The sequence below is a fragment of the Mustela lutreola genome, chromosome 1, assembly GCF_030435805.1.
Source record: "Mustela lutreola isolate mMusLut2 chromosome 1, mMusLut2.pri, whole genome shotgun sequence".
Classification (NCBI taxonomy): Eukaryota; Metazoa; Chordata; class Mammalia; order Carnivora; family Mustelidae; genus Mustela; species Mustela lutreola.
In genome coordinates this window covers 4393514-4417536 of record NC_081290.1, presented here as the reverse complement: position 1 = coordinate 4417536, position 24023 = coordinate 4393514, and the positions used below count along the sequence as shown (strand labels likewise).

At 47.3% G+C, this 24023-nt stretch overlaps 1 protein-coding gene across 4 annotated transcripts in view; it reads left to right on the top strand.

Annotated features, from left to right (window-relative positions):
• Positions 1 to 24023, top strand: part of FRAS1 (Fraser extracellular matrix complex subunit 1) — a 409111-nt gene that overhangs the window by 343819 nt on the left and 41269 nt on the right. For all 4 annotated transcript variants that reach the window (XM_059156621.1, XM_059156705.1, XM_059156534.1 and 1 more), the window contains 10 exons: positions 355 to 582; positions 2557 to 2670; positions 4807 to 4957; positions 6356 to 6515; positions 8703 to 8871; positions 11006 to 11252; positions 12498 to 12842; positions 14289 to 14449; positions 14986 to 15133; positions 21847 to 22052. In XM_059156621.1, the coding sequence (XP_059012604.1) occupies positions 355 to 582; positions 2557 to 2670; positions 4807 to 4957; positions 6356 to 6515; positions 8703 to 8871; positions 11006 to 11252; positions 12498 to 12842; positions 14289 to 14449; positions 14986 to 15133; positions 21847 to 22052 (1929 nt within the window). The remainder of the gene's footprint in view (positions 1 to 354; positions 583 to 2556; positions 2671 to 4806; positions 4958 to 6355; positions 6516 to 8702; positions 8872 to 11005; positions 11253 to 12497; positions 12843 to 14288; positions 14450 to 14985; positions 15134 to 21846; positions 22053 to 24023) is intronic.

The following is a 24023-nucleotide window of genomic DNA, read 5'->3' as shown; positions in this document are numbered from 1 at the left end:
CCCAATAGTTTCTCTCCTCAGTTTTATTTTTGGTATGTCTGAAGAAAATGCAATTCTTACTTCACAAACGTCTTTGGGTCTGACCACCCTTGACTGCCCGCTGGCCGTCCCGCACAAGTGTGGTTTGGGGCGCCGGGTGGCTCAGGCCGTCGAGCATCTGACTCTTGGTTTTGGCTCAGGTCAGGGTCGTGGGAGTTGTGGGATCGAGGCCGAGGTTGGGCTCGACGCCCAGCAGGGGGCCCGTGTGAGGCTTCTTGCCCTCTGCCCCTCCCCTGCCCGCCAAATAAATAAATAAATCTTCGAATCCAAACAAATCTGGTTTCTGTCACGAACTTCCCTTCTCCTCCTGGACAGGCCGAGTCGGTCACGTTCAGCCTTGTGCAGCCCCCGCAGCACGGCACCGTCGAGCGGACCAGCAACGGGCAGCGCTTCTGGCCCGCGTCCACCTTCACCATGGAAGACATCTACCAGAAGCGGGTTAGCTACAGCCACGACGGCAGCAGCTCCCTCAGAGACCGGTTCACCTTCACCGTGGCGGACGGGACAAACCCCTTCTTTATCGTTGAGGAAGGAGGGAAAGAGGTGAGGCGCCGCCGGCGGGGAGAGAGGCCGAGTGCGCCGGAGGTCGTCCGGAAGCCGAACGGGGCATTTCTCAGGCGGGAACAGCATTGTTTTATTCTGTCTCTCATCGGGCCTGGGCAAGCTGGTGAAGTTTCCGAAGCCTCAGCTTTACATCTGTGAAATGGGTACCACAGCAGTCACCAGCTTCAGTCAGTCTAAGGATCAAAGGTCACGACGAAGGGTGACCGGGATTGTTCCTGTGACGGTCATTGTTTCTCTGTCCCTTTGGCCCACCGTTGACGCGTTTCAGCTTTCTTTCATCTAATTCGAGTAGCTAATCTCAAAGGATTCCAGATTGTCTTTCTCTTTTACGTGTGCCCTCAGCCAGCCAGAGTTTTTCAGTCTCATGAAGAACAACCTGGTTAGGAGTATGGCTTTCGCCTCTGAGAGACACTGATTGAAATTCTGGTTTTCTCACGAACTGGCTGAGATGTCTGTAAAATGGGGGGGTGTCTGTCGTTCTGCTGCTCGTTGAGCACTTGGCCCAGTGCCTTACACAGGCAACGTAGGGCTCCGGCTGTCATACCGTCATAGGTCACCACCCCTGTCATCCTTTTGGGACCAGCTGGTGAAACAGGTGAAGCTGTTTTTCCCTTGAGCTCCTGCCGTTTTTGTCAGAGCTTTCCTTCCCTAAGAGAATCCCTCCCTTCCAAGGTTCAGGCGTCCGGAAGAAACTTGAAGGTGGCCTCTCCATCCCCATCCCCGCCGTTTTTCCTCGCTGCTTCCTTCCTCAGCCGGGTCTCTGGGGGGTCCTCGCCCTCCTCTGGCAACAACGGCGCCTGCGGTGACAGGTGGGCCCGGGGACCGCCCGCACTCGCACGTCTATGTCTCGCTCCGAAGCAGTGTGGCTGAGCAAGCGCTCCCGCCCTGCTGTGTTTCTGGACCCCAGAAGGGTCAGCCCCTCGGCCCTGGGCGGTCCTTTCCTAGCCGGATGCTGACTGGGAACGATTGCGTTCCTGGATGCAAGATCGCCCGCATCCTCCAGCGACCATCCGAACGAAGGTCATTCTCTGCTGGCCCAGGTGTCCGTGAGACGGCTCTTGGGATCTCCGGCCATCCTGGTGTCCGCACGGCTTCACCACCTGGCAGCTCATCGTTTTTATTTTTTCTCTTCTGAACCGTGGCTGCTCCCCCCTTCATTTGACTTTCAGAAGAGAGGAGAGATTTCAGGATGAATCAGCAAAAGGGCTTCCTCTCTGGTAAACATAAAAGGTCGTGGTGGGTCTCCAGAGGGACTGTACTATTTTTGAAGTGGAAATTATTTAAGAAGGGTTGCTGAAGACCGAGAAGCCGGCATCTCGCTGCCCTGCGTGCTGGCGCGTGCCTAACCTCCCAGAAACAGAGGTTCTGGGCCGGACTCGCCACATACATGCCGTGTATGTGTGTGTGTGTGTGTGTGTGTGTGTGTGCGCATGTGTCTGCATGAGAATGGAATTCTAGACCAGGTTCTTTTCACTGGTCCCACAGATGCTTTCCTCTGCCCCTCCCCCCCATATGGACAGTTCTCTCACGGAAAAAAAAAAAAAAGGAAAGAAAATATCCTCCCCTGGAACTTCTGCTCACACCTGGCAGAATCCCACCTGGAGCTGTTGACATTAGCCTGGGAATGGTCAGAGCAGTCTACCGCTCCTGAAAATTTAGGCAAGAGTTATTGAAAGGAAAATACTGTTTGCTGTTTCACCTCCGGGCAATATTGAACCCAACTAAGGAATGCGCGTGGGTGTGTGAAAGTCAACTTTGCTTCTCACGTTGTCCCCAGTTGACCCATCAGTGTTCTTTGTGCCCCATGCCAAGGGTGATAAGCAAGGACACTGGCATGGCTGCCCATTCGGAGGTGCCAACGGATGTCGGGAGATCCGGCTTTGGATGTGGTAGGACATGACATATTTCAGATGTCCTTGAATGATGACTTTTCTCTTTTGGCTTCCCCCACAGGTTAAGACAGCGGCTCCTCAGCATTTCCAAGTAGACATCCTTCCGGTGGACGATGGCACTCCTAGAATTGTCACCAACCTGGGGCTCCAGTGGCTGGAGTACATGGATGGCAAGGTAAGGCCTGTCCGTCTGCCACACTCACGTGAACCAATGTGGGCTAAGTCCTGACTGGTGACTACATGGAGATAGAAGCTCAGTTCGACTCGTGTTTACCCCTCCCTAAGGGACCTGATTTTTCTAAGACGGGCCAGCTCCATGAGTTTGGTTAGGATTGTATATAGTTTGAGATGTTCTTACAAAATGACCCCCAAAAGACAGAAGCTCGAACAAGGTACACATTTGTTTTTTCTCTCACATATGCGGTGGCAGTAAGCCGGCAGTCCCGGGCTCTGCATGACCTTTCAGAGACCAGATTCCTTCTGTCTCGCTATTCTGACGTCCCTGGGTTGCTGCTGTTGAACAGCAGAGTCTACATTCCTTGGCGGCTCCTCAAGTTTCCCGCCCATGGGAAGAAGAGAACAGGGAAGCAGAGGGCAGGGAACTTCGTTTGAAGCAGGTGACACAGAAATGAAACACATCACTTGTGCTCACATTATTCTGGCAAGAATTTGGTTCTATGGCTCCGTCTGTTGCATCGTAGAGGCTGGGAATAGAGTCTCTCGCTGGCTTAGCTAGAAGTTTGTTAACTAGAAGAAGGGGACGATGGGTTTCGGGGAATATCTGGAATTTTCCATAGATGGGAAAGAAGTGGGTATTTGGTAGGTGAGTATCCTCAGAGGGCTTCTAGTTTAGAAATTCCTTTCTGGGGGCGCCTGGGTGGCTCAGTGGTTTGGGCTGCTGCCTTCGGCTCGGGTCATGATCTCAGGGTCCTGGGATCGAGCCCCGCATCGGGCTTTCTGCTCCGCAGGAAGCCTGCTTCCCTCTCTCTCTCTCTCTCTCTGCCTGCCTCTCTGCCTACTTGTGATCTCCTTCTGTCAAATAAATAAATAAAATCTTTAAAAAAAAAAAAAAAGAAATTCCTTTCTGCTCCTAAATCCCAGTTTTGTCATTTTAAGGTAAGCCATGATTCTTACCAGGTGACCTGTCAAGCATTAAATCCGCATCCTCACCCAAACACACACACTTCTTCAGCTAAAGAGCTGATTTTTCTTTTGTGAGGGGTATTTCCTCTAGGATATGGATTTTCTCATCTCCATGGAGCTGATCAGTCGTCTGTATGAGCAGCTGCTATGCTGTAGCTTTCTATAGAACTGCTTGGGGTTTTTTAACTTACTACAGCTTCCTCTCATCCCTTGTTTGGTTTTCTTCCTCATATTCAGAACCACCCCCTTCTCTTCTCAACATTCTCCAGATGGTTTTCTACTTCTCCCTTCTATCCTACCGCAATGACTCTTAACCAAAGTCAATAATGACCTTTATTTTGCCAAGTCCAAAGATCACACACCTGTGCTTGTTTTACTAGATCCATTATTTTTTTTTAAATATTTTATTTACTTATTTGACAGAGATAGAGAGATCACAGCAGGCAGAGAGGCAGGCAGAGAGAGGGGGAAGCAGGCTCCCTGCTGAACAGAGAGCCCGATGCGGGGCTCCATCCCAGGACCCTGGGATCATGACCTGAGCCGAAGGCAGAGGCTCAACCCACTGAGCCACACAGGTGCCCCTTACTAGATCTATTATTATTTAATACTGTTGACCACCCCCTTTTTCTTTCAGACCATTTTACTCATACTAAATGTTTATTGAATGAATGAATGAGTGAGTGAGTGACTTACAGTTTAGCCAGTATATTTGGGCAATATTGGGGTATCATATATCTATCTTACTCAATTTCAAGAATTGTGATGGGCTATAACATGGCCACATTCCCTGAATTTTATCATTATTTCCAAAGTTCAAACCTTCCTTAAAGGCCAAACTCAAATCCGCCCCCTCAGATCCCTCCTCCTATCCCGATGGCATTCCTGTCTCGCACCCCCAGAAGGGTACAGTCCTCTTTGTATCTCCCATGACAGCTCTTGCCACAATGCCCCGGCTCAGGAGCCGTTCTTTTCCAGTCAAGTGTGAGCATCTCAAGGCCAGAGGCTGAGACGGCTGCAGTCCTCGTGGCCTCTTCCATCCTGGCAGAGTTTTCCATGCAGTAAATGCACTCCGTAAATCATTGTTGAACTGAATTAATTCGGAGTCAGAGGGTCTCGGTCTGGCTTTATTCCCACGTCAGGAATGAAATTTAATGGGTTTCTATTTCAGGCAACCAACTTGATCACCAAGAAGGAACTGCTGACCATGGACCCAGACACAGAGGACCAGCACCTCGTCTATGAGATAACAGCAGGCCCCAAACACGGCTACGTGGAGAACAAGCTACAGCCAGACAGAGCTGCTGTCACCTTCACACAGGGTGAGGAGAACCAGAGATGGGAGCCGAGAGATGGGAGAAATCGCCGCTAACTTTCCCCGCCTTCCAGATGTTTCTCACAACCACTTCCAGCTACTTACCCTCAAGTCATTTATTTGCAAACAAATAGATTATTTAGTGTCTAACCATCCAACTTTGGATTTTTACTTTTCCTGATTTCTTTTTCCTAATGTTCTCAGTTATGGCAAAAGGAAAACAAAATTGTCTTTACCATGCTAGCTCAGTTCCCAGATTTGTTTTAGGTTTGGGGGAGATTTAGTGGAAAGATCCCGTGATGTTGATTGGTTTTCTTCTTCTTTTTTTAACTGAAGCATGGTTGACACCAAAGTTCAATTAGTTTCAAGCATGCAACATGCTTGGTTTTCTTTCAAAACAAAGAACAAAAACAACAACCATACTTGATGAAATATCTGTTATCCTTTGTGGCTTAATTTTGTTCTCGAAGGGTCATGGGTTTCTTAAGTCCTCAGCAAAGAAATTAAAATCAACAGGGGTGCATTACTCAACAGAAATATTTTCCTATTTTGAATCACATCAAGTGGACCATTTTGTATTTTAGTAGTCTTTTTTTTTTTAAGATTTTATTGATTTATTTTTCAGAGACATGCACAAGCAGGCAGAAGTGCAGGCAGAGGCAGAGAGAGAGCAGGCTGCCCACTGGGCAAGGAGCCTGATGCGGGACTCGATCCCAGGACCCTGGGATCATGACCTGAGCTGGAGGCAGACACTTACCTGACTGAGCACCCAGGCATCCCTGTATTTTAGTAGTCTTATAAGCATGTCAGACTCTTGCAGGCTTCTTTTGAGGATGGACCTGACCTTGAACAGTCATTGCAAAAACTGCCCCTTACAACTCATGCACCGTATTTCTCTTGTCTCCCTGTTCCCAGTCTTATGTTCTCTCCTAGAAGAGAAACTACAATAGGTGCCATGTGTGCAGGCTGTTTTAATTCGACCCCAGCTTCCCATAGTAGCACATACCTTCAAAGAACTTTATTTAGAAAGAAGTAGGGGTGAGGGTGAGCATGTGCGCCCAAAGGATGGAGTCAAAGACTCTTTGCCAGCTCTCAGATTTGCCTTTAGAATTCCAGAGAGACTCATGAAGGTACTTTTTTGCCATGATCCTGGGATTCTTATTTTACAACAGCATCGCGGTATTTCCTGGATAAAGACAGCTCTTTGTCACACGGAGCTATGGGGTTTTATTTTAAAATCTGGCAGACACACTTATTTATTTTTAAGACTACTATCACTTTTGGTTCCTGGGAAATTAAGTTCTGTCTTCAGCCCATTAGAAGAATAAGCTGGGTATGTCAGCATGTAATCTATGAGGCAGTCTTTCCCTCCCTGGGTAAATTCATACTGTGTTTTTTCTCACAGAGGATGTGAACTTGGGATTGATCCGTTACGTGTTACACGAGGAGAAGATCCGTGAGATGATGGATAGTTTTCAGTTTCTGGTGAAGGACAGTAAACCCAATGTGGTCAGCGACAATGTCTTCCATGTCCAGTGGTCCCTCATCAGCTTTAAATACACCAGGTACAAGGGTTGTTGGTGTTTGTTCTTGAGAAGTGTATCAGGCAAGCGGAGGAGATCAGATCGAAATACGTGGGCGTCTGCTCTGGCCATCTGATGGTGGTGGCGGCAGGAGATAATGATAATAAAAATAATTAATGTCATCAAATGTTTTTTAATACTAAACGTACCAGGCACTTGACATATATCGTCTTGTTTAATACTTGCAATTGGGAAGCGGTGCTGTTGTCCCCGCAAGAACAAAGCAATGGAGACGGAGAAAGGTTAACTAATTGACCCGAAGTCACATAGCTAATAAGCAGTGAAGCTAAGACTGAAACTCAATGATCTTAACCATTGTGCTGTACTGTGTCTCCTACAAGTGTTTTTGCTTCAGGTTTTCAAAGGTAATCCAGTAGAACTGATAAGAAACTGAAATACACAATCAGTACTGGCTGAAAGTAGTCACTGCCGCATGATAAGAGCGTCTGGGCCAGGCCCTCTAGCTTCTCTGTTCTCGGGCTCGTGTTCTCCCCTAGCTCCTTTGGTGTTCATAGGATTATATGTCCTTTGGGACAGATTCATAGCTTAATATAGATACTCTCTAAGGTGTTTTTGTAGTCTTTGGGTTGGGGGAAGGGTGTTGAGGGGCAGACAGACACCAGTTTTGGTGAAGTTAGGCAAGCACAGTACTGATTTCATAGGTCACGTTATAACTAGGATGATAATTTTGTGGAGCAAATAACTCTTTAAGTCTACATTTCAGAGACTCACTATTCTAAGAAAGCAAGTTCATGATAATTCAGATGGACATTGGAATGGAGGTCGGGGGATAACATACAAACTTGATTTCATGTGCCCTAGACCTGGGCTGTCCACTCTTATTCACACAGACTCAGAGAATTTAGTGGAATATTATATTCAGTGTGTGTGTGTGTATGTGTGTGTGTCTATATACACACGTATGAATGTGTGTATGCATGTAAATGTGTGTATATGTGTGTATGTCTATATATGTATGTCTATAGATGTATAGACATACACACACACACACATTTTGCTGTTATTTCCTTCTTGTTTGTATCTCCTTAACAAATAAGTGGACAGTCTGATCACTTTTTCTGGACAGCCCGCCAATGTTTAATGGGCTGAATCGCACAGAGTGTCCCAACGCTGGCACTGAGGACTGACCCATCAGAGGCACTTTGCTGGCAGCCCTCACCACAACAAGACAGAAGCCCCAGCCCAATACTCGGCCTCGGTGATGAAAAACAAGGCCCAGCTCAGGCCCCAGTCGCTCATGGACAGTTTGTCTACTACCTGCCAAAGCAATACAAACTCGTAGCAGCAGCTAAGTTAACCCTATGTCTTAGTCTGAGCTATTCTAACAGAATGCCACAGCCTAGATGGCTTATAAACAGCAGAAATTTATTCCTCATAGTCCCGGAGGCTGGGAAGTCCTAGATCAAGGTGCTGACAGATTCGGTGTCTAGTGAGGAGCCTCTTCCTGGTTCAGAGACAGCGGTCGTCCCCTTGTGTCCCCACGTGGCGGAAGGACCAGGGAGCTCCGTGGGACCTCTTGTCTCAGAGCACCAATCCCATTCACGAGGGCTCTCCCCTCATGACCTAATCACCTCCCAAGCATCAGCACATGGGAGGTAGGATTTCAACATGTGAATCTGGGGGACACGGTCAGTCTAGAGCACCTGGTCACTCCCCAGTGTCGCAAAGCCCCAGGCCCCATTCTTCTTCTCTTGTCCCCGCCACCTCCCGGACTCCCTCGCACGTTTCCAGTCCGGTCGGTTCCCACCTGAGAGAAGACATCAGCCGCCTTCCAAGCCGCTGTCTTTCCTAAGAAGCCATGGTTCTAGTTGCTCCACCACACTAGGGAGAGATCATCATTCCTCTGTGTTTTGAAATGCAGAGTGCATAGCTCCTCACGCTGCCCGTCTTCTGAATCTCTTTCAACTCACTCTGAAAACGGGGCAGACACCATTCCGCCTCCACAGCCTCCTTGGTCCCTCGGTGCTGTGACTGTCCCAGGTGAACGCCTTTCCCCCACTGTATAACCCGGCTTCTTCGAGAAGCCAACGGTCCTGTTCTCTGAGGTGCCTGACACCACCATCAACCCGAAGAGACAGGCGTTCCACAAGGGGATTCTTCGCAGCCCCAGCCCAGGCTATCCGAGACCGCCTTTTTGTGTGTTTCTAGCTACAACGTCAGTGAGACAGCGGGGTCTGTCAGCGTCACAGTGCAGAGGAGTGGGAACCTGAACCAGTACGCCATCGTCCTGTGTCGTACGGAGCAAGGCACCGCCAGCTCCCGCTCCAGCGTCGGCTCTCAGCGCGGCCAGCAGGACTACGTGGAGTACGCGGGCCAGGTAGGTGGGCAAGGGGGCCTCTGACTGCTGGTCAACCAGCCACAGCCGCCCCGTGCTGGTTGCAAGTGTGGCAGCCTCCCTAGTTCGTATGGCAGCTCCCTTTCTGTGGGCGCCCTTCCTCGAGTGACTTTCCTGTCTTCCCCGTCTGTCTACGCCTGGGGAAGTTTTCACTGCAGAAGTTGGGTTGTCTGGCTTCTCAGCCTTTACATGTTGCTTCATGACCAAAAACGGTCTCCGAGGCGTGGTGCTCTACACGGGGCCTTTCGGATCCAAGGCCTTTCCCTCCGCTCGTCTTCTCTGGCAGAAGGAAGGGAAGAGAGAGAGTGGGGTGGTCGGGAGGCTCTCGGGACAGGCTGGGCGAGAGACGGTGGGCACGTGACGTCGGTTACGAAGCGGAGCTGGAGACGAGTGGCGGGTTGAGCAGTTGAGTGGGAACTGATAGGACTTCACAGCAGATTAGAAGATGGGCAGAAGCGGGACGGATGGTGACACCCCTTGCTGGGAGGGGGACGCCATCCCAGGAGCAGGTTTGGAGAGGGGCTGGTCTGGACTGTGCTTGGGACAGGCCAAGCATGAGGTGCCTGAGATGTGAGGGGGCGGCTGTGTTGAGGTCCCCGTGGGAGCCGCTGGGGTGGAGGTGCCTGGACAGGTCTCCACCAGAGCGGTGGGAACCAGCACGGGGATGGGGCCGAAGCAGACAGAGAGAAGAGAGTGAGCACAAGAGAGAGGAAGAGGACTTGCACAGTCGACTCCTCTATGGCAGGATACCCCATGTTTGTCATCTTTGGCACATGGGACAATGCCGGCACTTACGAGGTTATTTCTTCAATGTTTTTGCAAAGTAATTTCTCTATTCTTATGACAGCATAAACCTCTGTAAGGGGAGCAGGCTCTGTCTTTGAGACATTTTAGCTTGTCTGAGGTCAAATTTAAATGAGGAATTAGAAAAGAACATATAAGCCCAGGAGGCTTTTAGCAAAGTAATGAGAAAGAGCTCGTACTGGTGTTTGTTCAGGAAAGACAAAAGGTGGTGGGTTCTATAACTACATAGAGATCTAGGGGTGTTTCATTTAGTTGGGAGTGTTTTCAAATGGGGAGTTTAGTAAAACTAAATTTGATTAGTTGATTAGATATGGGATAGTAATTTTCTGCTGATGAAAATTATGTATTTTTTAGATTTGTGTGTCCCTAGAGGTTTATGACTATTTTACACATTTTAGCTCTTTCAGTTTATACAAAGTATGGTCCAGGCCTGTTTCCTACTCTTTTAGTTTTGGGTAAATCCATAACCCTGGTTCCTTTTCAAGGTTTTGTCTTTATCTTGCACAGTAAAACCAGAATAAATCCGTGCAAGTTCACAATTGTGTGACTCTAAAATAAATCCTCTGTTTTGTAAAGAGCTAAATTCGTTTACATTATAGATCTAGCCCATCTTAATGGCAAGGGATTTAGTTAAATATAAAGTTAAAATTCAGTCTGGCTTGTTCGTAATGTAACTTTCTGTGGCTTCAAACTCCATCATTCAGTACACTGGGATTCTGTGTCAGTTTTGGTTGTGTAAGCAGCGTGTGATGGTGATAAGGATGACATTTCACCTTCGTTCAGTGCTTTAAAATATACTTCTCACTTCCGTAATACATTGTGTCTTATAGTCCTCCCAGTAAATATATGACGTAAGTGTGTGAAATTCTTATTTAGCTGATGAGGAATCTGACATTTGTCGAGATTCACAAACTAATCCAGCTTAAGGCCAGAATTTCACACTCCAAGTTCAAAGATCTTTCCAGGTAAACTTGCCACAAATAGAGGGGGACCTGAGCAATCAAACAACTCTTGCTATCCCAAATGAATTAACAAAACAAGATATAAGTAGTTACCAACATGTTCTTCTACAGTCACCAAATAGTAGGAGATGCCGTCCGTATGCGGTAAATCCGCTCCAACGTGTAGATGGGTAGGAAGAGGTAGCCATGGGTTCCAGGTGATACAGCAAGAAGCTGAGGTGGAAGGACCAGCTATTTCATTTAATGTTCTGCCATTAGCCTTGGGTCCTCTGTCTTCCGATGATGCTCTCGGGGGACGAGCAGGGGAATCTGAGGCACAGTAGTACTCCTTGTTATTTGCTTTGTGACAGGTGCAGTTTGATGAGCGAGAGGACACCAAGTCCTGCACCATTGTCATCAACGATGATGACGTGTTTGAGAACGTGGAGAGTTTCACTGTGGAGCTCAGCATGCCAGCATACGCCCTATTAGGGGAGTTCACCCAGGCGAAGGTCATTATCAATGACACTGAGGACGAGCCCACCTTAGAGTTTGATAAGAAGACCTACCAGGTCAACGAGAGCGCTGGTTTTCTGTTTGCACCTATTGAAAGAAAAGGTCTGTTGGTGCCAAAGGTGACAAGGAGCTCTAACAACAGCTAGCATTTTTCGAGTTCATTCTATGTGCCAAGTGCTCTTGTGTCATATTAACTTCTGTGTGTAAGCGCTTTACATGTATTAGCGTATTTAAATTCCCAGAACAACCCTACTAACGGTCCTACCTCTAGTGAGTACTATCAGAGGCTTCTCTTCTTAGTTCAAGTTGTTAGCGCTCCCATTTATTCTTTAATGGGACTGGAAGACTGGTTATATTTGGCCTTGCCAATTATTCATGAGTTTAGGATTCTGAATCAATCACCCCATCTATCAAATATTTAGTAGCCTTGGTCAAGGAGGGAAGTTTGTAAGAACTGGCTTCTCATCTTAGCTTTGGAAGACAGAAATATACTTAAAGGTTTTCCTGCGTGAGTGTCATGTACAGAGCTCAGATGAGAACTAAGCCGTGTGTGAGGGAGAAAGGGCAACGCTTGAGGGATTGAAAACAAAACAAAGATCATGTGCTTTTGCGATTGTGCAATACTGAAACCTTAAAACTCATGGATATTAATTCCCCATTCATAGCCCGAACATGACTTATAAGTGATGATGTCAGGTTTTCTATGGAATCTGCTGACTGGGTACTCATGTAACAAATACCGTAGATAGCACAAACCCCTGCTGATGCCCCTTGGAAAACAAGCAAGCCCCATTGATTGCTCTGGCCGGCAAGCCAGGACCGGACCAGGCCGTCTTCCAGGGACATGGCAGCACTAATAAGTGAAGTCATTTGTACAGAGAGGCAGGTTTTATTTTGTTTTGTTTTTCTTTTTTTAAACAAGCTGATTTCTCCCTGGGAATTAAAGTGCAGAAGTTTATTCAGAAAGGCGGTGAACTGTGCTCAGAGCGCTACCTTCGGGACACAATTACTTTGCTACTTAAAGTACCAAATATGTCTCTTATCTTTCTCCCCACTGTGGTCTTAGATGGTGAGCAATGAGTCTTGTGAATTAACAGAGCACAAAATTCACAGAACAGGAAATCCATTTTAAATTGTTGGGTGAAGTGTCTGGGGTATGTTAAAGCCTCATGTGGTTTATCCCACAGGCTTCAGGAGCTGCAGTGCAGGAAGGGTTCATGTTTGCGTCGGAGCAGAAGCAGTGATAGAATGTGGCAGAGGGAAGCAAGCTTACCAAATTATCAGAGATTTCAAAATTTGTGGCGCACTCACTCAAATGCTCTGGTTTTCTCACCGTCTGTGTTTCAGGCGACTCAAGCAGCATCGTTTCTGCAATTTGCTACACAGTCCCGAAGTCAGCTATGGGAAGTAGCCTCTATGCTCTAGAATCGGGCTCGGACTTTAAATCTAGAGGGCTGTCTCCTGACAGCCGTGTGATATTCGGGCCTGGTGTCACCATGTCCACCTGTGATGTCATGGTCATCGATGACAGTGAGTATGAAGAAGAAGAGGAGTTCGAGATCGTCCTGGCAGATGCTTCCAACAACGCTCGCATTGGACGGGTGGCATCGGCCAAGGTGCTCATTAGTGGCCCCAACGACGCCTCCACCGTGTCCCTGGGCAACACGGCTTTCACCGTCAGCGAGGATGCAGGTAATAGAGAGCATCTCTGGGACCCCATCACCCACATCCTGACCGCGTTCTTGGACAGTTTCCTTGTAGTTCTCAGAATGTTCATAAGACATTTGAGAGTGACGTTCCTCAGTGGCACTGCTGTCGGCCCGAGACCTATAATGATAGGCGTTAAGACCGAGAATGGAAGGTAGTGCAGAGCGGGGATTCCGCTCTCTCTCCTTGCCCCGGCTCCGATGGCAGGGACGGATCCGGCTCAGAGATTCGTGCTGGATCTCTGTGATCTGGAAGGCACGACGCTAAGCCTGTTGGCCTCTGAAGTCGGAAGTTGTGATCGGTTGAGGACGGAGCTAAGTTATTCAGCATGCAGCCAACTGCCAGGGCAAATAAATTCCGAAGGTTCAGTGTCCTGACCAAAGAAACTTTCGCATTTGTGTAACACCCCAAGCAGTCCGTGGGCCGATTCCTTCCACCCAGGCTGCGTCCCTCCTTTGGCTCCACGAAGGTGTCCAAGTCGTCCGCACGCTGCGAGCAGACGTGCCGCCAGAAGGAGCGGCAGCTGTGCTGAGCCCTCGCGGACCTGAGCCACCTGGTCAAGGCCATTCACCTGTCTGGAGGTGAATGAGGGAACACGGGAACTCATATTTCCAGGCCCTTACGGAACGCCAGGCACCGGGCCGTCGGCTTTCCCCGCCTTCTCGTTTATGTTCTATAGAAAAGAGAACGTTACACAGACGAGCAAAAGGAGGCTCAGAAAGGGGAAGTAAAGCATCAGAGATCAGCGGCTAACGTGGCAGAGCAGGGGTTAGAACGCTGAGCTCTCCTGTACCGTTTCCTCTCCTCCGCACTGAGCGCACAGCCACGACTGCTGTCAGTCACCACTTACTGACTAGGAAAGTATGATCGATGGGATGTTCATGTAGCTTTTCTCTGACCTTGCTTGTGAACATCGCTAAAAATCTACATGTAGATCGTTAGGACACGACAAAGTGTGATGTGACAGTGGACCAGAAGATGAGCTTCGTTCCTGAGATAAGCGACAGCACATGTGGTTTAAGTAACGACGTGTGCAGCACTCAGATAAAATGGGGAGATCAACCCAGTTAGGAACATTTAATTAGAAACATTCAGCTTCAGGCCCCATAGAGTCCCCTAGCTGGTTCTTTCTTAATTGACTATTTTCTAGCTCATCCCTGAGGTCCTAGTCTCTAAGTTTCTTCTCCCAAAATAGGCTTGAGATGTTTTTCGATGGGCCCTCTCCAGTTTGTTTTTCTCCTGAGAATGGTGTCTTTCCTGAAACCACAAAACCACTCTCCCCTAAGGGCTATCTCTCCAGGACCACTGAAGTTGGCCTAGACGGGGCTCCCTGCGTAAAGCTCTGCCGCTGTGAGGGAAAACACTGTTCTGAAAACCCCCTGGCTTCTGGCCCAGCGGTGACTGTTGACGTCTCTACGGATCTCCGTTTAGGTACAGTGAAGATTCCAGTCATCCGTCGTGGAACTGATCTTTCTACGTTCGCTTCTGTCTGGTGTGCGACACGGCCCTCCGACCCAGCGTCCGCCACTCCGGGAGTTGACTATGTCCCCAGCTCTAGGAAGGTGGAATTTGGGCCGGGCATCACAGAGCAGGTGAGCACAGCTGCCGAAGGCCAGACGGGCCTGTCAATGTTGTCTCTGTTCTGCTCCCCAAACTCCATGAAGGGGTCTAAACGCTCCTTGCCTTACCGCTGTGCGAACAAGAGAATAAAGCCAGAGAGGTCTTCGACAGACCCTCCAAGGGACACTGTCAGCATCTAATATCCATCATCACCGATAGAGGACGGGGACTGCACTCTGTTGATGTAAACATCTAGAGACAAAACACTTAAGCGTTTGTAATAAAGAGACTATTATTTTCTGGGTTAGAAAGACGTATTGTAAGACCACCAGAGAAAGCAAGTTATAATCTCTGTGCTGCTCTCCCGAAGGCAAGTGGGTGCTGAGTGTTGGACGTTCTGTAAGGTTTACTTTGATCTTTCTTCTTCTTATATTTATATTTACATTATTTTTTAAATTGAGATATAATTGACATATATTAATTTCAGGTATATAACATAATGATGCAGTGTATTGCAAAATGATCGCCGCAATGGGTCTAATTAACATCTTGGTTTTTCTTCCTCTAGTACTGCACCTTGAGTATCTTAGATGACACTCAGTACCCAGTAATTGAAGGGCTGGAGACGTTTGTGGTTTTTCTCAGCTCAGCACAAGGCGCCGAACTGACCAAGCCCTTCCAGGCTGTCATTGCGATTAATGATACATTCCAGGATGGTAAGATAGCGGAGATGCCAGCTCATGGCTCTGACTATAGTGCTATTTCTTTCTTGCCCTCCAAGTATGTGACATTGGAACTCATTCACATTTTCATTCAAGAAATGTGTGTGTATGTGTGTGTGTGTACGTGTACGTGTGCACACGTGTTATGTACCTACTGTCAGATAAAAATATGGGGGAGAAATAAACGTTCATGTTTCTGGTGCTGTGCTGGGCACAAAAAGGTATATAAGCTCTGGGCCCTGTCCTTAAGAAGCTCACTGTTTAGTGGAGAAGATCAGACCTTCAAGCAGAAAAATTAGAGCGTATTATGATAAATGACCTAATAGTGCTATAAATCCAGTGCGGGGGAGCAGAAGGGATTGAACAGCAGCTGTGTGTGGGAGAATCACGGATTTCACAAAGGACGTGATATTTAACAGGTTTTAGGGTGTGATAGGAGCTCATCTAATGAATGGCAAAACACAGTTTTGTCAGAGGGAGAGATATAGCTTATATGAAGTATAGAATTTTGAGAGATGCATCTCTGGAAAAGAGTGAGATGCTCACTTTTGCTTTAAGCCTGGCCGGAGGTGAGTAGAAGCCACGAGGTTGGGACGCCCACCTGCCTCCGCATTTCATTTCCGGTTCTGAAAGGACTCATGTGGCCGCCTAAGGGACGTGTAAGCCGAGAAGAGCAGCAGGTGCTTCTAAGCCGAGCGGTGGTGGGATCTTGGTTGGAGGAAACGGACACTGGCGGTCCTGTGGGTGGTGTCCAGGAGAGGGTAGACGGCAAGTATATGAAGAAAATACAGTCGCCACTGCAGAGGTGACAGGAAGATGGCCAGAAAAGGGTAGAGGCTTCTCGGGAAGAGTTGATGAAATCTAGAATTGTCAGATTCTAGAGTTGGGTAAGAAGATCAGGTCAAACCTCCTTCCCTACAGCAGGAAGACCCTCATAACGTCCCCCACTTGTCGATGACAGAGCCCATAATTAAACTCTTTTGGTGGCTGAAAAGTCACCATAAAAGGAACAGGCAGAGGGTTCCGGGTGGCTCAGTGGGTTGAGCCTTTGCCTTCGGCTCAGGTCATGATCTCAGGGTCCTGGGATCGAGCCCCGCATCCGGCTCTCTGCTCAGCGGGGAGCCTGCTTCCTCCTCTCTCTCTCTCTCTCTCTGTCTGCCTCTCTGCCTACTTGTGATCTCTGTCCGTCAAATAAATAAATAAAATCTTAAAAAAAAAAAAAACAGGCAGCCCAGCAGGGTGATCCTTAATGCTTTCATTTTTTTAAAATAATTTGTCTATGTACACAGTCTTTAAAGTGACCCTAAAAAGGTATGCTATGAAAATTAAGTCTCCCTTCTAATCCTATGTCCCAAACCCTCTGGTTGTTCTCCTAGAGACAACCATTTTCACCAGTTTGTTGTTGTGTGGACCCTTCAAGAGAAATATGTATATCATGCCCTTGAAAAGAGAGAAGACACATCTAGGCACATGCATACGTAATACATTTATAATGCAAATGTCCAAAATGAGAGTTTAGACCTAGGTTTATTGAGATCTAACTTCCATAAGTTAAAATTCACCCTCTTTAGTGGACAGTTCTATGGGTTTTGACAGATGCCTACCGTGGCATGCGTGCCCACTACCACAATCAAAGTGTGGACCGGTTTCGGCAGCGGCACAATCCCCTCCACCGCCACCCTGCGCTCCTCTGCCGTCGGCCTCTTCCGCATCCCCAGCCCTGGCAACGGCTGCTGGGTTTTTGCCCATACAGTTTTGCCATTTCAAGAAACTCTTATCATCGGAATCCTGTAATACAGCAGCTTGTGTCCGGCTTCTTTCATTAGAAGATTGCACTTGAGAACCGTCCATTTTGTTACGTATACGAGAAGTTCGTTATCTTCACCGTGGAACAGTTTCCCGTTATATAGATGCCCAACAGTTTGTTCATCCGTTCACCCGGGGAATGGCATTTCGGTTGTTTCCAGATTTTGACTGTTAGGACTAGAGTGATTATAAATATTTGTGTATAGGTTTTCATACGAATACAGGTTTTTGTTTCTCTGGGGGAAATACTTAGGAGTGGGGTGGCTGCATTGTTTGATGGTGTTTGTTTCACATCACAAGAAATCGCCAGCCTGTTGTCCAAAGTGGTTGTAGCTACTCTGCGTTCCCACCAGCAGAGTAGGAGAATTCTAGCTGCCCCTCCTCCGCACCAACATGTGGTGTTTTCAGCTTTCTCTGGGCTTCTGTTGCTGTTATCCTCGTAGACATACAGTGATGTCTTGTGGTGGGAAAGTCATTTCTCTAGTGACTAGTGACGTTGAGATCTTTTCGGCTGCTTACTTGCCATCTACGTATCTTCTCTGGCGAAGTATTATTCAAATATTTCCCCCATTTTTGATTGAGTTGTTTTTCCCCTCTATTACTGCATTGTCATAAAATCTGGACAAACATTTGTGCTTGGCAAATATTTTCTCCTAATCCGTGGCTTGTTTGTTGTTTTTTTAATAATGTCTTTCAAAGGGCAGTAGTTTTTCATTTTGAAATAGTGCCATTTATCAATAATTCTATTATGGATTGTACTTTTTTTTTTAGATTTTTATTTATTTGACAGACAGAGATCACAAGCAGGCAGAGGAGATAGGCAGAGAGAGAGAGGGAAGCAGGCTCCCCACTGAGCAGAAAGCCCGATGTGGGGCTCGATCCCAGGACCCTGGGACCATGACCCGAGCCGAAGGCAGAGGCTTTAACCCACTGAGCCACCCAGGCGCCCCTGGATTGTACTTTTAATGTTGTCTCTAAGAAATATCTCCCTGACCCAGGATTATAAAGACTTTTTTCCCGTGTTTCCTTCTGGATGTTTTAGTTTTAAGTTTTACATTTAGGTTTGTGATTCATAAAGTGGTAACTTTTAAACTGTGAACAACATTATAACAATTAAACTATTTTATATCATATGTTACTTCAGAGTTTACAGGGTGATATCCTAGCCATTATCTCACTTGCAATCTCATGGTTTTATACTTGTTTCTATTCCGTAGATAAGGAGACTAGAATCAGGGGAGTGAACACCCGAAGTCACACGGAGAGGGACCAGCATGCGTTCTAAGGCTTGGGCTTGTCCATACTCTTTGTGTGGTATCTACCACGGTACCAGGCACATAGATTTCATTACATGTTTATTTCTTTTCTTCCTGACACATGGGTAATTTTTCACACTTGCCAGTGGGACTCCAGTCACACACACAAAATGCATTGCCCCAGATTAATAGGAAATACTCCACTGGGATTTCTCTCCACCTTTTATTGACAAACATTAGTGCTGCAAACTTAGAAAATGAGTATGTTAAAATATTTCTCATCTTTCAGAAAGGCTACAACAAACTATATTCAGTCAAGAATTTATCCCAGAGAAAGAAATCCCCAAACCTGTTTCAGAAACCTGTCGTAGTGTTTCAGTGGCTGTGTTTCTTGGTTATCGTCTTCTTAGTGATCACTAACTCTTGTTGAGTCTTGTCTGTGTGCACACTGTGAGGTGGAAAGATCTTACCTTCTCTCTAATCTTCACAAGCTCCTCAACTAGTGAAGCGGGCCGGATCATTTGTCCAAGGTCACACGGAGAGGAGGCGATGGGACCAGACCTAACGCCTAGGTCTCTTCTGTCCGCATTCTGTCTCTAGTTTTGTACTCTTCCCCTTGCACTTGCAGATGCTTGATGTCCCTCAGCGTCCTTATCAAGTCAACCTTTAGCCTTCCAAAGTGACCTTAGGCCTTTCATCTTTTTCACAGGGTGACCCCAGGCCCTTAAATCATCCAAGTAACTCATCTCAGAACCTTTTCCTATTTGCATTTTCCTCTTCTGCTCTGGTACCTGGAGTTAGACTTTGGCACGGACCTGAGGAATGCCGAGCAAGGCAAGAAGGGCCTCGTGGCCACGATCTCATCACACCCCTACGTGCTCACTGCATCCTACCTGCCCTAACTCGAGAGAACCGGAGGCAGGATCTCGCCTACGTCTCCAGCCTAACCGTTGCCCATAGAGAGGCCCTCGAATCTCAGGGGGTCGCATTTGCACTTAACTTTGCCAGTTACTGAGAAGGCTAGTGGAGAACAGCACGTCGTGAGCATTTTCGGTGCCTAAGACTGGCGCCCGGCGCTGTGCGGGAGAGCAGAGTCCCACGATCTCTCTCAGGACCCAGGACTGACACGAGTCAGGAGATCAGTGCGCTCTGGCTGTGTGGACGAGGGCTCCGAGAGGGCTGCCGGTGCGGGTGATGTCTAGCACGAGCCTGTGCGCCCCACGGCGATCCCCACTTCATGGGCCTGCCCCCCCCGTCGGTGTGGAAGGAGAGGAGCGCCGCGGGCAGAACTGAGAGCCGCGCTCCTGCTTTCGGAGGGGATCGGAGCTGGGCTGTTGAGAGGGGACATGAAATGACATGGGTCCGGTCCTTCACACACGGCCTGACTTGGGCTGGACCTTTCCTTTGTCGGCCGTAAAGCCCCATGCGCAAATCCGTTGCTGAATATGGTCCTTCCGTTGTCTCTTGCCTCATTCCACGGGGCCCGTGAGGCCGGGGCCGTCCCAGCGCCGCAGGCATCAGGAGACGCGTTCGCCCACCTCTCTTACTTGTCGCGCTGCCTTTCTTCTCCACACAGGGAAAGGAGTGAGGTTTACGATCTGGTTAAAGGGGGGGGGGGGGGGGGCAGTCTTTTACAGCTCAAGAAGAATTGGGGGTTGATTAATACAGGACAAAACCCAAACATTACCACTTTCGCTTTTAACTTTCATCTGACTTAATGCCTGTCGGGCCAGCAAGAAAAATCAACCCAAAGCTTTCGATAAGCATGTCATGAGCAGAAAGCTTCCTTGCTTGTTGTTTTTCCCTGCCCACAAGTTTCCTTCTTGTCCTTCTATGCTAGGTCATGTCATTGCCGCCTTTTAACAGTACAGACCGTTTTACTGGGTGACAGAGCCCTAAGGGATAAATGTTCGGGGCCTGATGCCAAAGCTAATTATCCCTTAGGTGTGGTCTTCTTTTAAGAAGGATCTGCTGGGTTTTTCTTTGGTAGTAACGTGATAACTGTTTGGTTTAGCTTAGACAGTGAGTTTGCTCTGTTTTTTGCTAATACCCACAGTTGGGAGGCAAACAGACTCTTTTGACTTGAAGAGTGCTAAGGTTTTGGTCCCTTCCTTTCAGGTTTGGCAGGGAATGTACAAGACGCGGCAGGGAGATGGGAGATGACCGCTTCAGGGTCAGTTTCTGCCACAGGAGACTCTGACACGTGACTGGAGGGGCTCCCTCTTTGTATTGCTCATTAAGAAAGAAATAGCCAGCAGGGGGCTTAGGTGGCACAGTCTGCTGAATGTCCGCCTCTTGGTTTTGGCTCAGGTCCTGATCTCGGAGTTGTGGGATCGAGCCCCACATCAGGATCTGTGTTCAGCAGGGTGTCCGTCTGAGTCTCTCTCTGCCTCTCCCTCAACCCACTGCCTGCTCTCTCTCTCTCATAAATAAATAAAAATATATCTATCTGTCTGTCTTCCACATATATATATATATATGAAAGAACGAACCAGCAATTGACAAGATGTTAGTCTCAGAAGAGGGCATGTCTTAATGTAGAGCATCACGGTAGGCACTGTAGGAAATAAGGAGTAAAAAGTGGTTCTTCCCATTGAGAATACTGGGGTTGGGGACATTACAAACCATAATATAATTCCTACCAAATATGAGTGCTTGTGATGTACCAGATACTGTGTTGAGCACCGTGTGGACATTATTTCATTAAATTCACTCCTTCCAACCCCTCTAGGAGTTGGATAGTAATATTTCTAATTTATAAATAAAAACCCCCAGGACTCAGAAAATCTAAATATCCTATATTGCAGGACTGTGAGTAGCAGGACTGGGTTGGAAATGCAGGCCTGCCAATTGCAAAGCACGTGTTTTTAACCACAGGTTGGCTATGGTCCTTTCCTAAAGTCAGATGAGACCAATGTAAACTATAAAAGAAAACGTGATTTTTATTCCACTGACCAAATTCAGCATGTGGATGTCTTTTGTTTGGCCCAATAGTTTGGTCTCTGTGAAACTTCTTTTTACTGTTTTAACTCATTGCTTTTTAAAATTTTAGCGGATATGACATAAAAATCCAGATTTCTGGCTTCATTTGAAAAGAGGGTAACCTGCCAACCAAGGACTGGGGCTGAGGGACGACCCCCCCTGGAACAGCCTGTGCCTTCCTCCGTCCCGGAACCCCCACTTCCCCCTGTCCTCTCCCTGGCCCCAGGACCAGTGTCAGTGCCCATTTATCGTCAGGCTCACACTGCTCTTTTCCTTGTGTAGCCTTAGAAGGAAAGTGAATTTGTGTTTGTGTGTGTGTGTGTGTGTGTGTGTGTATCCAAGTCTCAACCAAAACTTTCCTCATACCTGGCCCATTTCTTTGCTTGCGTTACTTACCTGTGTTTGAGATGGGGACCTCACCCTGACGCTGGGAGAAACAGGTGCAAAATGGAGTTATCGTTTCATTAGAAGCCTGCTCAGCAATGGAAGCAGATCCCTGGTCCTGAGAGCAACCAGGCCTCTAAATCTGCTGCCATCTCTGACTCGCCAGCCGGGGGGACGGCCCTTAGTAGACCTGTCCTGCCAAGTGGCGAGTGAGGGCCGCGGCCGCCACGCCTCTGTTCCTCACTAACAATGCCTCCATCTTTCCTCCGGCTCCCGCAGTGCCCAGCATGCAGTTTGCCAAGGATCTGCTCCTAGTGAAGGAGAAGGAGGGTGTCCTGCATGTGCCCATCATTCGGAGTGGAGACCTGAGCTATGAGTCGTCGGTGAGGTGCTACACCCAGGGCCATTCAGCCCAGGTCATGGAGGACTTTGAGGAGAGAAGAAATGCGGACTCTTCACGGATTACGTTTCTGAAGGGGGAGAAAGTAAGTGGGTTCGTGATGGCTGAAAGATCAGATTCTCTTTCCTTGATGCCTTTACTTACCCATAACGAAGACATTAAGACAAATTCTGAACATCTAGGAATTCTTTTACTGGCCGATACTATCTGTAATACTATCATCTGTCCCCTGTAGCTGTTTTCTTGGTCTCCTATTTACAACAAAATCCGTATATCGTTGGTTGAAGCAGGAATTTAGATGACATGTAACATTTCTGGAATGTAGCAAAATCAAATGAATGAGGCTTCTCTTAATTTGCAGCTACATTAGAGATGACGCACTCCACCAGTGTTACCCAGAGCAGGACGAGACAATCCTCTAGAACCTGGGCCCCTGTCCCAGGGCAGCATAGATTCTAATACAGAAGCCATAGGGTAGGACCAAATAGGCAGACACTGAGCAGATTCAAGGCAGGAAAGTGCTCTCTTCTTAGCAGTTATAGAAAAGTGGGCAGGTGGACACAAGAGCTCCTGAGAACTTCCAGTCAGTAAACATGACCACATTAGAACCGAAGCCTGCAACCTCGGTGTATGTCCAAAGTGTGTATATATGGAACAGGAATTCTATTTCCACATTTTTGGATTTCAGTTTGAGATCATTGAGTCACCTATACCTTCTTGATTTGAGACACACAGTCCCCTCAGTCACTTTGAGGCCTTTCTCTGATTTTGCGTTATTTTACGCCTGTTCTCCAGCCACACTTCTTCCCCACTTGAGAACTCACCAATCTGTTGTGTTTACATATTTCTTAATTTGTATTTGTTCCTTAAAAATGCTGGTTGTCTTGTATGCAGATTTTAATTTATACATTAAACAATTTTCTTTTTCAAACTTTTACTCTGTTTACTCAGTAAGGTGTTTTAGTATCTGTCCACGTCATTTATGTGTACATCTAATCTGTTGCTGAGATAGCGCGTAATATTTCATGATGGACACTTAGTACATTGTAACCATCCACTCTCAGCAGTAGACAGTGAGGAACTCAGAGACAGCACCCACTCATCTCCTAACATGCTGCCGCCACAGAGAATGCTTGAGGGCACATCCTCCTACACGTCCTCTTGCAGACCTGAGTGGGAACGTCTTCGGATGTACACTCGGCAGCAAATGTGCTGGACCGAAGGCCACGTATGGGCTTAATTTGAAAAAATAGTGTCAGAACACTTTCCATAAAGTTGCTAGCTGTGGCCTGAAGGTTGTTATAATCCTATATCCTCTCCAATACAGTACTCATCTTTTGAATTTTTGCTAATCTGATACGTATATAGTTAAATCTCATTTTAATTTGCATTTCTCCAGTTACTACCAGTGTATATGCTTGTTAGCTCACTGGCTTTCCTCTTAGGTAAATTTGTCATTTTTATCCTGTATTCCTTACTATTGCATTACTATCTTTTTCTTTTTTTCTGGATTTTTATTTATTTATTTATTTGACAGACAGAGATCACAAGTAAGCAGAGAGGCAGACAGAGAGAGAGAGAGAGAGGGAAACAGGCTCCCCACCGAGCAGAGAGCCCGATGCGGGACTCGATCCAGGACCCTGGGATCATGACCTGAGCCGAAGGCAGAGGCTTAACTCCCTGAGCCACCCAGGCGCCCCCTTGTTATCGTTTTCTTGCTGATTTGCAGTCTTTCTTGCATATTCTAATTATTAATTCCTTGCTGGTTGTAGACATTTTAGAAATTGTAAACGTATTTTTGCATCCTGTCACTTATCTATAACCTTTAATCACAGTGTTCGTAGTTGAACAGAGTTTTCAATTCTGGTAGAGTCAAATGTATCAGGTGTTTGCCCTATGATTAGTCCTTTTGAAGTTTAGCATCAGAAGTTCTTAGCCAGCCCAGGTCACACAGGAATCTTCCTCTGTTCATCTTTACTACCAAAAAAAAGTGACAGCTGCCTTCTTTTAGGCTCTTGGTCTTTTATGCATTCGTGACTCATAGAAACCCTGTCTT